The 17,060-nt window shown below is 26.8% G+C and overlaps 1 protein-coding gene across 2 annotated transcripts; it reads right to left on the bottom strand.

Annotated features, from left to right (window-relative positions):
• Positions 1-14,163: 14,163 nt before the first annotated feature.
• Positions 14,164-16,613, bottom strand: LOC115709529 (small ribosomal subunit protein uS2). 2 transcript variants are annotated; one of them, XM_030637649.2, is made up of 5 exons: positions 16,313-16,613; positions 15,209-15,471; positions 14,930-15,127; positions 14,605-14,824; positions 14,164-14,496 (listed from the first exon to the last, which is right to left on the bottom strand). In XM_030637649.2, the coding sequence occupies exons 1-5, from the start codon at positions 16,458-16,460 to the stop codon at positions 14,408-14,410; spliced, it is 918 nt and encodes a 305-aa protein (XP_030493509.2). In that variant the 5' UTR covers positions 16,461-16,613; the 3' UTR covers positions 14,164-14,407. The 2 variants fall into 2 exon arrangements, with proteins under 2 accessions (XP_030493509.2, XP_030493510.2); XM_030637650.2 differs by having other exon boundaries at positions 14,164-14,490.
• Positions 16,614-17,060: the final 447 nt, after the last annotated feature.

The raw sequence follows: 17,060 nt of genomic DNA, 5'->3' as shown, positions 1-17,060 counted from the left end.
TTCTTTTATTATTTAATAACTTGATTAATTAGCTTAATTTTGTTAATATTAAGTGATATCGTGTTTATTAAAGCACATTTAATATTTTTAAACTTATTCAAATTCGATCTAATTATATATTAGATGTTATATTTTACCATCCAATCTGATTCAATTAAATTAAGTCATCCGATCAAAGTTGACCTTGAGTTGAAATAGGTTTATAGAAAAAAATTAGACTCCCTTATTATAAGAATAAATTGTATTTTTATTTTTTTTTTTAAAATGTATATTTTTATTTGGCCCCTAATTAAGATGGGTGGGCCCTAGACGCGAACCTAGTTCACCTTAGCCAAGAACCGACCTGCATTTGGTCAATCCAACATCTAATATAGATTGGATTCATTCTATCAATTAGATGTATTTTATGTATATCTATTGTATTAATGATTCAGATTTATTTATCCAATATTTTAGACTTAATATTTTTTAAATTGCTTTGCATCGAATCCATTTAATTTTTTGGATCCAATATTTATTTGATTAAAAAAGAGTAAAATTTTAATCTTAATTTTCATAAATGTATATATATTTTAAGTATAACAACATAAAATCTAATTACTCAAATTAAATGAAAATACTAATGAGTTTGATTGAATATATATTGAATTATATTAAATTTTTAGACACCTCATCGAAAATTAGATCCAATCCAATTGGATATTCAAAATAATATCATGTTGGAAATTACTAATAAGGCCCTACACTATTTCATAGTATAACATATTAAATTTGATCAGATCACAATTAAATATTTAATATTTGGCAACCAATTATAATTAAATTGAATTAATTTATGCACATTTAAATTACTTATTAATTGAAATTTTCATTTACTTTAAAAAAAAACAATAAAAAAAACGTAAATAATGAGTCATTAATATATTCCATCGACAAAAAAGAAAAAAAAAAGAAGGAAAAACTTATTATTGTAGGACCCTAAAATTGATCAAACAAACAAAACTTGAAAGACATTTATAGATTTCATACAATCTTGATTTTCATTTTTTTTTTTTTGCTAAAACAATCTTGATTTTCATTTAATTTATTGTCGTCCTAGTATATACTTTTATTTTGAATTTTAATTTATGACATGAATTTATTAAATCATTTATCCATAAATAAATGTGTCAATTTTAAAAGATGTGAAAAATTAATAATGAAGTGGTATTAAAAAAAAAAAACAAGAGGTTCCGTACTGTTTGTTGAACAAATAACAAGTTGACGTGTTATGAATTGAAATGCAATTTGTAAACTCAAATCAAATCCAAATTTCTTTTTTATTTATTTTGTCAAACTTTTTGTTACTAAATTGAGCCAAAATTCTATAATTTATGTATCTGTTACATCACAAAGTTATAAATTCAATCACAGCCATTGATACAATAATATTACATATATTACATATATTCCCTTAAATTTATTACCAACCACACCACGTACTATAATTAATTAGCAATTATATATCAGCATTGTTATAGATTATTAAATTATTTAGCATTGAGATAACACTCTATAATTAATTAACAATTTTTTATAATCTTTAATAAAATAAATTAAATAAAATCTAATATAAAACTACATTAATAATAATATTATATCTCATAAAAATGTTAGACACTTTCATCTATTTAAGAATTCTCAATATATATATATATCTATATTTATGTATATAATGCTTAGCTAGATGACATGTGATAAACACCAAACATATATATACCAATGAAAAATATTTAAAATTGATACCATCCGCACAATGCATGTATATGCATGCATTTTTTTTATAATATAAAAAAATATATATTAATATGTTTTTATGGATACTTGATTTTTTTATCACTCCTTTGATTAATTAATTTTGTATAAAAATAAGTATTCTTCTCATGTATACATATACAATACTACTTAATTAATTGGTCTCTACTTTCTTTATAAAATTTCCCTCTCTCCTCATCCCTTGTAATCAACTAATAAATTTATTACTCTAGATAAGTAGTGTTATATAAATTTTTGGTATGATTAGATTAGACAATTATATGTATAAGAAAAACTCAAGAATATAATTTAGTGTGGGTGTTATATGCCAAATTATGAAGCTAATACTTTTAATATGTTGGTGTGTCACACACCATGCTTAATTATTATAAGCACAAAGGAAGGTCGTCCTAGTACATCTCGCACTCGTTGGGATTGAATTCCTGCCTCAAACGAGATATGTCATTGTTAGAAAATCTCACATATGTAACATATATAAGATCTATATGAACTACTCCTTTCATCTTATGATTGTAACGCAATCAATCAAGAGGAGAGTCTCGCTGAAAAGAGGCATCTATACTTTGGGTCCATTTCCCAAATGAGGTACATCAACCAAGTTGTCTAGCTAGTATGGACTTTTCAATGCCCACTTCGAAAAGCGCAAGCCACCAATGTAGCCGAAAGCGTACAACCCTATCAATTTAATTAGAGTCGCGCGATTATATTATTTGGTAAAACCCAATCATTTAAATGCAACTTAAACTCTTCACTATAAATAAAAGGAGGAGAGGTCCCGAAAAAGGATGACATCTCTTAGTGCTTAATACTTAGAAGTTCATTTTATTAGTATTGTGTTATTAAGTACCAACAGTGTTTAACATATTCTAGATGTATCCTTTTACAATTGATTAGTAATAATTCTTAAAAATTATTATATTAAATTATATGAGACTTGATATTTAATTGTATCAATATCAATATAACATTGAAGAAAATGTTAGATACTACTTATGCTTTTTTAGCATTTCTTCCATTTTTTTTATTGTTATATCATATCTACATTAATTCATTGAGTAGGTACACTAAAAAACAAGTATACAGGCAAATGGATCATATAAATATTCACATATATTATAACTGACCTAACATCTCCTAATATAATTAGTATTTTTATTCTTTTATTTGAAATATATATATAATAGTAAATATAATTCAACTATTATATTATTGCACAAAAAGAAACAATATTATTAACCATACATGTTAAAATTGCCAAAAACGTGCATCGAAACTGATAGTTAAGACACCACACAATATCAATTAATTAAATATATTAATTTATATACATAGTTATCAAACAAAAAATCATATATACGAATTAATTATATCTATAGTTTTCTAATATATATAATTAATATCTTATCTTTTTAATTTGTGGCTTCAAAGAAAAGGCAGTTAAATATACATTAATTAATTTGGGTAGTTAGCTAATGCTTACATGATTGTTCCACTAAAATAATGTATCTATTATACAAATATTATTATATATAAATATATTAGTGTGTTGTATATTAATATAATAAAATTAAAATGGTGTATAGTATGCATGTAATAAATAATAATGGATGGATGAATTATTTGCTATAATAATCTTCTAATCAAAATATGAAAAATAACAAACCCATTATATATGAAACAATGGCCAATCAAGATTTTAGGTCCTCCAACATGACCTATCCTAAGGTGAGATAAACAAAGCATACGACTTAGACACCACCTCAACGCTCAGGGCCTTGAAATTATAAAAAATAAAATATTAGTAGGAAACCAAGAGATTAATTTTCAGACCTTTACTTTTTTTTTGAGAAATTTAAAATGTGCTTATAAATGATTGAATCTTGAAATTTTTAAAAATATTCAAAAATATTACCAGTAGTATTAGAAAGAGCATTGCTATTAGGCAATAGTGGTGCATAGCATCTTTTCGACATGTTGTGTTGCAATTGACTAACGATACTTCCTAAAAACTATTATATTAAATTATGTCGGATCCGATACTTAGTTGAACCAATAGCGATATTAACACATAGAAGGGGCTAGACACCACTGGTGCCCTTTAGCATTTCTCTATTAGAAATGATAATATAATAATGATTAAAATATTTTTATTGCGCCCGAAGTTCATTTTACTTTAGGACCGACCCTAACACTACTAAATATTAAATTTCTCAGTATTAAGGCACATTTGATTGGGTAATAGAATGGCAAGAATTAAATATTATCAATATATATATGTATGTATTGAATGAAATTTCTACTATAAGCCATTTAATTGTAAAATAAAAATAAACTCTTTTTTTTTTATGTATAATAAATTTAGAGAAATTATTTTATATACTATTTTTTTATATATTTTTATTTTTACGGTTTGAGTTGTTCTGATAATTTGTATGAGTGTTAATTAATATGTGAATTTAAGTTGGTCCGTTGCTATGTAGATTTCTGTAAAAATATAAAAATAAAAAATCCCTAAATTTTATTCTATTCTATATTTTAATTTCTCCCATAAAGCTAATTATATTTTAATATTTTTATGTTGTATATTTAATCTAATTAGAAAGGGAAACATAATCCTTCATGTTGTTTACATAATTATTAATTAATTAATTTTTTTTATAGAAAATTATTAATTAATTGAATGTCCATTTTTGTAAGAAAATAAAGAATAGTATTTTAATATGAATGAATACTTTTTTAAGAACAAATCATGATCAATAAACAGTGCTTTGATTGTTTCATCACTCTTCATATTTAAAAGGATATCAAATATTTATAGATTGTATATTATATAGATATATGTAATGAATGCAGGTGTACTTAATTAACCTAAAATTTAATTAATATATCATGATTTAATTATTTTTGCATGGATCATGATTCATGATCACAAAAACATAAATTATACACGTATGATGATGAAGACACTTTAATTTCTAGTCACTTATTAAGAAGAAAATATCAAAAATAGACAAAATTCCAATATTTAAAAGAGCTTAATTTACAATTTATATATTTTTGGAGATATTGTTTGATATTTTTATGGACTATAAATATATGTTTGGTTGGCAATTGAAGAAGGCAACAGTGACATTAAATTTGTAGTGTTTCTTGTGACAAAAAAAGAATTTTATTAAATGCAATAATAAAAATAGATTTTTTTTTGGGAAGGTATAAAAATTAATAGATATTTTAGTATACGCACATATATAGCTAACTAATCAATTTTACTAAATGTAAAATATAGTTTACATTATTAAAAGTATACTCTAATGGTGTGTTAAATGATAATGTAAAAATTTCACACAATCAAAAGTCATCTAAATTTATATATCAATATAAATATAGCATGATGCAAAATTTGCATCACAATAAATGCTATGCATGCTTTTATATTTATTTCATTTTTAATATTTTATTATTTTAGCTAACATACTCATTTGCATTAAATGACTTGTATTATTATTATTATTATTTTATTAAATTTTACAATTAATTTTGTATTATTATTATTTTATATTTTTTAATAAATTATTAAGTGATTAAATAGCATATTAAATTTTACATCAAGATTTATAATTATGTATTAGAGCACAATAGTAAAAATTGATGTAAAAATATCACAAAACTATTTTTTTTTTACAAAATATGGCTCAACTTTTACATCTTTCATTGGAGATAGTCTTATTAATCAAGCGTTATTTTTATTGTGGTCATAAACATAAACATAATTTAATAGTTCTATATTTTTTTTTCATAAAGAGAAAGTAATAAGTTCAAATCGCCCTCTCCAAATATATAATAAAAAAGAATACAATTCCTATTATTATTTTAGTGTGGTGTACATTTTTATTTAACAAGGATCATTTTATTAAAAATAATCAATATGTATAATACATCAAAGTAAACTAGTATTATACTCTAATAAACACCCGAATTCAATACAAATAAATGATCTTAAGATAACACAGAAATTAAAATTAAAACTTAAAAAAAGTCCAAATTAGAATAATTGGTAAAATAATATTAAATTACTCTTTTATCATTTTTAATATAATTATATGTTATATTTTAATAGGTAGAAGAGATATTTTATTGTTGTTATTTTATTTTTTGTCTTTTTCTTAAATTCTTCCTACTTATGAAGGGATTAAAATTTGTATACTTGGGAGTCTTCCTCCATCTCACAATGGATTTTGTTTATTTAATCAATCAATTTATCCTTATCCCTTCACCCTTCCATCTTTCTATTTCCTCTACCAAACATAGTGTAAGAAATCAATCCATACTATTATTACAATTACAATTTTTCGCTTAAATATAACCTCTCTACAAGGGTACATAACTCCACTCAACTTTTAATAAATTAATTTTTTTTATATTATATATATTCATATTTGTCTCCACAAAATAATTTTTTTTATATTTACTATTATATATTTTTATTTTTGTCTTTGTAAAATTTTAATTTTATATATTTTCATATTTATTCTATAAAAAAATTATTTTTATTCTCATATATTTATTTATGCTCTTAAGAAATCTATATTTTTTCTTTTCTAAATATATATATTTTTTTATTAACAAGCTATTTTTATAGAAAAGAAATTTTTTTGCTCCCCTAATATTTACTGCTCTTCCACTGTTTGGGATGATCACATGTTTGAAATAATAAAGAAAGTTGTGATTAAATTGTCGAGTTGTTTGATAATATTGAGACTTAAATATTGAAAATTAATAATAATATTGTGATATTAATTGTTTTGGGCACCAAATGAAAGGAACGCGTATATATTGAATGAATGGATTCTTATGCCAAATGAGTGGAGAACTCCATTTTCTTCTCTATATTTTGACTTTGAACCTATTTATGATAATATATATGATTTTTCTTTTCTTTTTAATTATTATTATTATTTCAAAAAAAAAAATAAGATGTGCTTTTCAACTAATCCCAACCACACAACTAAGAAAGAAAAAAGCTCTAGAAGGGTAGACTCAAAAACTATTGTTATAGTTTTGTTTAGTAGTTATTGTCACTATTTGATTGGTCATGAAGATTTATTTAACTAAAGCTTATATTATATCATTTTGGCATATCCTGTTTTTCCTTTTTAACTTAAAACCACTTTTGTTTAGGGCATGTCTTTGTCACATAATAACCTTTATTAATTTTATGCTTAAGGGATTTAAAACCCCTTTAATTAGTTCATGATTCTACACTACACACCACCAAAAATTCCAAATTTTGGGTTCAATGAAACATAATTGTGGTGCTACTATTTCCTTGAAAAATATATGAAAAATAAAATAAAATAAAGTGAGGTCTATAATATAAGGATAAGAACATTTTTTTTTCCCAATTTGAAATGAAAGTTGGGTATTTTCTTTATTTATTTTTAAAAAATATTGAAAGTGGGTTTTGGGAAAGGGAGAGATTGAGAAGAAAAAAATGGCATAATAGTATTACTACTTGTACAAAGATAAAGACAATGATATATATGCTATTGAATAATAATATTTCATTGCCACTTGCAAAAATAGTTGTTATTATATTCGAATTTTTAGTAAACTTGTTGCTAGAATCTAAAATATATATGTAGGTGTAGTTAACATCGTCAAATCTAAAATATGAGTTCACTACAAAAAATTTTACTTTTAGTCACAATAAAATTTGTGATTAAAAGTGAAAAAAGTTGTGTATAAATTATTATTTTTATGTTGTGAATAAAATGTCTGTGGCAAAAAGTATTAGTCACAAAATTACAATTTTTTGTGCTTAAATGTATTTTTAGTCACAATACTTGTTGTGACTAAAATTAAATTAGTGACAACTTGTATCCAAAAACTATGTTTTAGTCACAACTAGTTTTTTGTTGTGACTAAAATCACATTTAATCACAAAAAAATTATGTTGTGACTAAAAAGTTATCATTAAAAATAGCAGTTTTTTGTAGTTATGGTTGTCTTTTGAATTTAATGGATTGAGCAATATGATCCTTGATTTATCAATATATATTAAGTTGTTATTACGTATATTATGATTTTAATTTTTATTTTTGTTATGTATATTTTTAAAATTTTATAAATTAAAGAAAACTACTTATTAATTTCTTTTTATTTTTTTAAAAAAATATTTAAGTTTTAAAAATATGAGGAAAATAAATATAAAGTTTAAGAATATTAATATTTATATATTTAAATTAATATAAAATAAATAATATTAATATTTATAAAGCTAACCTTACTAATATCGTTAAATTTAACATGATATTCTTATATTTTTAAAATTTTTTATTAAACCAACAAAAATTGTTAAATACCTACATTTTATATATAAACTAAAAAAACTACGTGTAAAATACTTATACTTAATTTTATGCTAAGTGTTTTTATTATTATAGTCTAAATGTATTTTTCTAATAAAGTCTTTAAGAAAAATTAATGTAAATTATAGTGTGGAGTTATTTTCTATGTATATTCAATAAATATAAATGAGGGTGTTGTAAACTAAAACTAATTAGGGAACTAAGTATACTAAATATATTTTGGAATAGAAAACCAAACCACATAAAATCGACACATATATATGTCTTTATAAATGGATAATCATAACATATGTAACTCAATCTTAATTTCATATAGTCCAATCAGAGACTAAACCCACAATCAGCTTCTTTTTTTAGCATTATTTGGTAGTTGGTTTAATGATTATTATAATAATAATAATGATACTCAGCCGCAAAAGGAAGAAAATTTAGACAAAAGAATGTTTTCAAATTCATATTCCTATGCAATCAAATTGGATTTGTACCAACCAAGAGAGCCCTTAAGACTTTACCCTTCTCTCACTCCCAACCCCAACTACACTTCTCATCATCCAACTATTTCCCTACATTGTTGAGTTGAAACTTAAAACAAAATACAAAGAAAATCCATATGAATTTGATTGTTGAGTCATCCGTTTCGAGACTAAGTTTTATTTTTGAACACTTTCTCAAAAGACTCCAATGTCCATCCTTATATACCAGATTTTAGTTATATGCCTAACAATACTAAGCGAAAATATTATTAATTATAGTGAAATCACATCTATTGTGGTGCTACGACTAAATTAAAACACGTGAGTCTTATAATTTAAAATTGTTATGTTACTTTACACTTGTAGCTAGGGTGCCATTAATTTTTGAATGGTTAATTTGAAGCTTCTCTTATTTCTTTATGAGACATTTGGGACGAGGATTGGATTTTGCAGGATTAGGAATGTAAAATTCAACTCATAATTTGGCTGGATTCCTCGTATAAACAATGATGCAGCTCATAAGTTGGCTGCCTGGGCTGCATCACAGCGCTTTAGTGGTTTTTTTGATTTGGAGGTTGTGTACTCGGTTTTGTAAGACTGTTTGTTTGTTTGGCTCGTTTGCTGGTTTTTTATAAAAGGATGCTTTTAATCAAAAAAAAAAAAAAAAATTCAACTCATAATTGGTAAATTAATTTTTAAAGGCTCGGGATTTGTATTTTCAAGTAGGTTTCACTTTTAAGTTAATCTTAAACTCCTCTAATGCTTTCACATTTTCTAAATCCTCCAAACCTATAACTCCCATAACAAACACCCGTTTATCCTATGATTGGTATGGAAGAAAAGTGGGAGGAAATAAAGGAAAAGAACACAAAAAATGAGATGTTTGGTAGGAAAGAAATTAAGAAAAGAGAAAATTAAGAATATATTTTTTTTGGAGAAATGCTAAAGGGCACCCAAGTACCCATCACCCTTATAATGTAATATCATTGTTAGAGAAATTTAATCTCGAGCCCTACTTATTTTAATTTAATAAAAATTATAAAGAACTACTAATTAATTATAAGACGTCATGTCATAGAAATGTTAGGTAATTTAGTATCCTATAGCAATACTCAAAATTTTAAGTGGGGCCCACCAAATTTTTTCCACTCCAAAATAGCAAGAATAAAGAAGAGAAGTTTTATAATTGTATAAAAATGTCAAATTATTAAATTATCATTTCCTTTACAAAAATTTATATTATATTAATCACTAAAAGGTAAAATAGAAATTTTAAAATAACTGAACATTCTTTCCTTCTTACATGCCTAACAATTTTGTAATTAGGAAGGAAATATACTTTCCTTTCTATCTCTCCATATTTTCTTTCCTTCTAATTTTCCTTCCTCTATACCAAACATATTGTTAGTATTTAGGACCAACCTTTCATGTTTCCCTCTCCCCATAAACATAATTTGAATAAAATATTATGAAGTGTCATCCTATAATTAGATAACAATTTTTTATAATATTTATTAAAGTAAAATAAGTAGAATTCGATATTTAGTTGCACCAATATAGCGATATTGCACATCACAAGAGTATTAAGCACTAATATAAGTGTCGTTTAGCATTTTTCATTTGAATAATATAAGAAAAATAAATATGTATGAAATTGGTTTTGAAGTTATTTTTTTTTTTATCAATGTTCAAGTTACTATTACATCAAATTCAATAAGAAGATTCTTGCTTTAGTCTTTTGGGGCCAAACCCCATGTGTCTCACTCTCTAGAAACATAATTTGAGCTATGACTGAAAAACAATTCAACTTCTTTCATTGACTCAATGATGGCCCCAAACGAAAATAAGGGACTCTTAATCCAACTCTTGTACCTCTCAAATTCCATTCACACTATTTCCATTTCTTCTTCTTCTTCCATTATGTTGTTTTTCTTTTGAATATGAAAAGAGTGTGAAAATGGCTACTATTCCTTCCATACATTATTCAAGAACCTAAACCTCTCACACCCACAGCTATGTTAAAGCATTAAAGAACTTTTCTTATTATCTTTCATCAAATGTCATTGACAACAAGCCAAAACACTCAATGAAACTAGCCTTATTTTTCTATTGAATTATGCACATACTTTTAGACAAAGTTCATAGTTAATTAACTATTAAAACAAAGAGTGAAAAGGAAAGCTATAAAACAAGGAATAATTACATAAATTAGTAATTTTTTTTTTGTGTTTAAAGATTTTTTTTTTTTATATTTTTACGGTGTTCTATAAAAACAACACGAAAACAATAATAAAAACTACATAAAAATAATTGGAAAATAACATTCAAATAACAATAAAACATACAAATAACAAAAAATTAACAAGAGTACAACATAAAAATACATCAAATGACTGTATTTTCTGTAAATAAAATTATAAAAATATTTCAAATTTCGTACAACTGTATTTTTGTAATTTTTTTCATTATTTATATGTATTTGTAAAATAATCCCATAAAATTAAGTCTTAGTAAACCATTATGGTTGCATAGTTAGTGTGAGCTGAGCTTGTTCCTTAGTGGCCCAAAACCCATGTTTAACTTGAAATTCTATTCCATTAGTATGAGAGTTGGCGTCCAATTACCAAACCAAATTGAACAAATTTTTTTTAAGGAAAATTATTTCATATATTATTTTTTAACTTTTTTCTTTTTAAATTTATGGTTTCAGTTACTCCGATAGTTTCTCTAATAGTTTCTATTTGAGTTACTATGTGGATTTTAGTTGCGATTTAGGTTACTTTGTTAGTTGCTATAAGAATTTTTATTTAGAATTCCGTAAAAAATACAAAAAAAATTATTTTGAATTGTAAAAATAACCTCCCCTCCTCTTTCTTTTATTTTTTACAAAAATACGAAGGATTATTTTTTCCTTTGTTTGTTATTTTCATGTTGCTGCTATAAGCAATGTAAAAATAACATTTATCTTTTTTTTTTAAAAAAAGTCAAAAATCAAAATATAATTTCAAGTATTTTATTTTAGAGAAACTTAGAAAAATACTGAAATTTGGGTTGATTTTTATAAAAATATTATCACACGGAAATTTTTTTAAAAATACTGTATTTTTATAAAACAATAGTAGAAAACAAAACAAAACAACTAAAAACAATAATGAAACAACAAAAAAAACAACAGTAAAAACTTAACACAGTACACAGTATAAAATTTACACAATATTTTTTTTTAAAAAAAAAAATACAGTATTTTTGAAAAAAAATTCTACCCCACAGTGTAACAGTAAAAAAGTTAGAAATTTCAGTATGTGGTGTAATTATTCTTTTATTTTATGTAAATTCCCCTAATTCCGAAAGTCCAAACTCAGAAGTGAAGCCATCGTATTTAGTTTCTTTTGAACCTGTAGGCACAGCCCATTGTGTTGTGGCAATGTGAACTAACCATTAATATAAGAGAAGTTGCAAATGACTACAACAAAAGTAAATGGCAGAGATGTAACGAGGTTATATCACAAATCTTTAACAAGTTGGATCTAATTCTTTGGAGGAACTGCCTTAAGGCTTTGCTTAATTCATTGTTCGAGTAGAGAATGGCTCAGAGTAAACACAGTAGGATTACAAACATTACAAAAATCTTATTTTTAGTACAACAAAAAAAATTGTGATTAAAAGTGAAAAAATAGAAACTAATTATAAATCATTATTCTTATATTGTGACTAAAACGTATGTGGTTAAATGAAATAATTACAAAAATTACAATTTGTTGTCACTAAAATTAAATTAGTGACAACTTGTATTTAAATACTACGTTATTTTAGTCACAAGTAACTTCTTTGTTGTGACTAAAAGTCACATTTACTCAAAAAAATTATGTTAATACTAAACAGTTGGCAAGAATAAACTTAGCTCGAGAGTAAATGAATTGTAAATCTTTATTGATAGAATTATCATGTAGTAAAGAATTAGATATGTCTAAGAATATCACTCAAGAGTAAATTTTTTTATTACATCTCACAATTATCATGTAATTATGTATCTCACACTGAAAGATATCACTTCAAGAGTGATACTCTCATAACATCTCTCCACACACACACAATGATCTTCGACAATCTCTCTCTAGACTTGGCTATGAAATATGAAGTATGAAAATTGGAGCACATCTTGAGAGAGTTGAGGCAAAATGTATTTATAAGTGTTGGTGAGACTCTCTTTTAAGTTTGTGATAAAGCCAACTGTTATAATTAATAGTTGTTTCTTAAGTTTGCTCGTTAAGATAAAACTACTAATTTGACAAATTAAGTGAGTTTAATTCCAATTTTATTAATGTAAATTAAATGTGAAAAATATATATTATTATAAACTTCCTAATTTTTATTTTTTTTCTAAGGTCAATACAACTCAAGAGTGTCCTTGTTTGCTATTAGAGTTTGTCCCACATTGCTAATGTGTGGAAATAAATTGTGATATATAAGATGAATGGGCTACTCCTCCCATTGCCAATTGGTTTTGGGATGTAACCTCATTCATCTTATCCCCAAAATTACAACATGATATTAGTATTATTTATTATTTAATACTACGACCCTCATAAATTATTAGTATTCTCAATTATACACAACTAGGCCAATTTAATCAATAAATTACAATTTTAAGTTACAGTTGCTACACTAAAATTAGGCGCAAAACTTAGTAGATAAATCAAGATGGGTATTTTGCATCTAAACTATATGAACTTTAAAATTTGGTACGATCAATCCCCTGTGAATTTTTAGGGACGAAACTCTCCAAACTTCAATTATGTTTTGATCTCCACTTTTTTTTTTGTCTATTTTTATCTTTTAAGTGTCAAAGTGGACTACTAATATATACAAGTGTGCTCATAACATATTTTCATTAGTCTATATAAATTTTTTTGTAAGGTCGGCCTATATAATTTTGATTATCTAAAAATTATTAAAAAAAATTAATAAGAAAAATTCAAATTTTTTTTTTTTTTGTTTTCTTCTTCCTTCTCTTTTAGCTTACGGAACCATCGAACCCCAATTTCTTCCTTCCTCCTTCAACCACAACAACTACCATTATCACCACCACCCAACCCCCACCGATGATCCTAGACCGACAACCCCAACTGACAACCCTAGACCGAGAGCCCAAATCCCAAAGCCTCGATGAGACGACAGCCCAAACACTAATGGCTCAAGCGAACCTCCCATCAGCTCCCTACCCTCCTATCTCTCTCTGCCTTCTCTCTCAATCCCTACAATGCCAAAAGTGTTCATCTGACAAGATATTACAGAACTTGGAGAACATGAGCACCATCAAGATACACAAACTTGAACCAAAGAAATGACTAAACCTTATAAGCAATATTTTAGTAGGATATATCAGAAAAAATAATTGAGAAACCTAACCATGAAATTCTTAGCAGCAATCAAATCAAATTCTTCTATAAAAAAGAGAAAGTAAGATAATCACAAAGGCATCCATCCACAATTTCAATCATCATAGATAGAGAAACAACAATCATCGTGAAATTGCAATATGATCAAAATTTGTATCTACTATGAGCCTTCGTTCAACATAAAAGCTTGAAAATATTTTCAAATATCACTCTAAAAGTAGTACAGAAGAACTCAACAGTCTGAAAACTTAAGCAAAAATTCATGTCCAAAACTGGAAGGATAACAAATAAATCTCTATCTTAAACTATGGTTTGCAATGATATGAAGAAGTTATGAAAGGCAGCAGACATCTCATTCCCAGCCTGTAGGAGCAGTTTCGGCAGGCAATTGAGCAGGTGGAATTGCAACATCCCATCCTTCGGCAGCCAAAGGTACTGCAGCTAAAAAAACATCGGCAAAGATAATATAGTAGTTTTAAAAAACTACCCTTTTAGCAGTAAATTAAAACAAAACTTAACGCAGTAAAGAACAAACACCAGTATACTAACCTGCTTCAGTAGTCCAGCCCACAGCCGGAACAGCTGGAATAGCACCTGAGACTTCAGCGGGCCAAGGAGCATCGGCTATTTGGCTAGGCCATTGTTCAGCAGAGAGGCCAGCAAGGCCAGAAGTTGCATAATCGGTAACTCCATAGTCTGCTCCAACAATGGCTTCCTCTTCCTCCTCTGTTTTAGCCTCCTCTGGCTCCCTATAGAAGAATAAATCTACCTGCAAATGGAAACAAGAATCAATCCAAAGAAAATATGTTTTAAAAAGGCAAGGCTTGAATTAACATTGGAATTAAACTTATTAAAAAAAATGTTTAGTCCTTACCATAACATCCCATTTGTGCCCTGTGCGGATTGTGCCACGCATCTCCAAAACCATCCTTGCCAAAAGCCAAAACAGGCACCCAATACTGTGTTTCCCCTTGTTATTCGCAGGGATACCAATGTCAACGTACCTCATTGGTGAATCAGTATCGCAGAAAGCAATGGTAGGGATGTTACCGAGAGCAGCTTCCTTGATGGGCTGCAGGAAAGTTAAACAATCAGAATTATCCATTATAAAATAATTATGAACAATGCAAGCTGTTTGGAATGCAGTAATCACCTGGTGATCAGTTCTTGGGTCAGTAAGAATTAGGAGACGAGGCTCATTAAAAGATGTCTGGAGCTGATTAGTGAAGGTACCGGGAGTATGCCTTCCAGCAATGGCATGAGCACCAGTGTACTGAGCAAATTTAAGCACTGCTCTTTGACCATAAGGCCTTGCAGACTGGACAATCATGTCTTGGGGGTTCTCAATAGCAACAATAACCCTGGCAGCGAGCTGGAGTTTTTCCCATGTCTTTCCGAGATTGATAATGTAAATCCCTAAATGCATAAGAAACAACGTTTTTGTTAACAGTAAGAAACTACAGTGTTCTCAATTAACTACATTTAGCCTAACAACCATTATAAACACCTCCACTCATCCTTCAAAATACTTGCACTAGCTATAAATTAACAAACAAATAAAAAACAAAAGAACAAATGCAACCTATTAAAGGATTATTCGAACGCAAATTCTAAAAAGTCCAAAACTATAGTGATCTACATTAACTAGCTTTGGCTTTTCAATAATAAAAAATATATACCCATTATATATTACTACATTACTCAATGTTGAACGAGAGAACAGATAGAAACAGAGAACTAAAAGAAGGAATTTCTTATTGAATTATTCAAGTGTTCCAATACAGAGGAAAGAAAACAACTTATATAAACACAGGAAAAGAAAGAAAGGAGATACAGACAATAACTAACTAACTGTATTAACTAATGTCTCATCTAACACTCAACCACAATATTTTCTGAAACAAGCAATTGCAACATTAAAAAAGAGAGCAATTTCAGGGTTTTCCCAAACGCAAAAGTTGAACAAATTCCTTCACTTAGATTTCATGATGATAAAAGGGAAACAAATCACAATAAAATTGAACAGATATCTATAGAATACCTCAAAACTAGAATCAAAATAAAACAAAACAAGCAGAGTACGAATGCATTTGTGAAGATATACAACAAAACGTCCAGTTTATCCTTTTCAGGTTAGAATCGAGCGAACCCAATACTTGATCGACTCTACTGTAAGACACTATTAGAATAAAGGACTAATTTTTACACTTTTTTTTAGGGGGAAACAATATTAACAGAAAATAAAACAATAATCTACCGTCGTTTCTCCGCTTGAAAACATAACGCTCCATCTGAAAATCACAGTTCTTGGTGCCCAGGTGAACTTCGGCCGCCAACATCATTTGAATGTCAGCTTCTTTCTGAGAGAGCTGACGCGGCGGGGCAGTGGAGTTTCCGGTCGCCATGGTTGACACTGAGAATCGCAATGGAGAATTGCTTGAGACTCTGCGAAGTGCGAAGATGCTACCGATGAGTGTTCTGCTCTAGGGTTTACGAAGATGCTACTTCAACATGTATTATATAAAGATGGGCTTTTGTACATGGGCCTGCACTACTTCAAACCCTAGCAAGCAATTTTATTGGGCCTGATGCAAACTGGCCCTAAATCAAAATTAAGTTAATAAATGTGCTTTTTTATTAAAAAAAATTAACAAAATGTATATTCTGTTAAAAGTTTGATGATGAAATTACAATTATAACTTTGAATAATTAAGTATTTGGTATATTTATTTTGCATATATCGTTTTTATGTGCAATTGTATATTAAAAAATATTGAAAGGTAATATTTTAATTTAAGATTGTAGTGTATTATTTTAATGTGCATAATGAACGAAAGACAGAAATTTAAAAATGTGGAATATTAATATAAGTTTGAGGTATAGTTATATTTCATTAGAAAATATTGTCTTTATGTTCATTAGTATATCATGAAGGAAAGAAAAAGAAAAAAAAAACATGTTGGATATTAAATTAAGTTTTTGGTATGTATATATTTTTTCTACTA

Source organism: Cannabis sativa, chromosome 3 (genome assembly GCF_029168945.1).
Source record: "Cannabis sativa cultivar Pink pepper isolate KNU-18-1 chromosome 3, ASM2916894v1, whole genome shotgun sequence".
Lineage (NCBI taxonomy): Eukaryota > Viridiplantae > Streptophyta > Magnoliopsida > Rosales > Cannabaceae > Cannabis > Cannabis sativa.
Note: the sequence above shows the minus strand (reverse complement) of the source record. Positions and strands in the feature narration are given on the sequence as shown.

Excerpts from the sequence above, each read along its gene's own strand:
- LOC115709529 (XM_030637649.2), bottom strand. The coding sequence starts at position 16,460 with ATGGCGACCGGAAACTCCACTGCCCCGCCGCGTCAGCTCTCTCAGAAA. Across the intron at positions 15,128-15,208 it reads ACCCAAGAACTGATCACCAG|CCCATCAAGGAAGCTGCTCT; the intron begins GTGATTACTGCA and ends ACTTTCCTGCAG. Across the intron at positions 14,497-14,604 it reads GGGCTGGACTACTGAAGCAG|CTGCAGTACCTTTGGCTGCC; the intron begins GTTAGTATACTG and ends ATGTTTTTTTAG.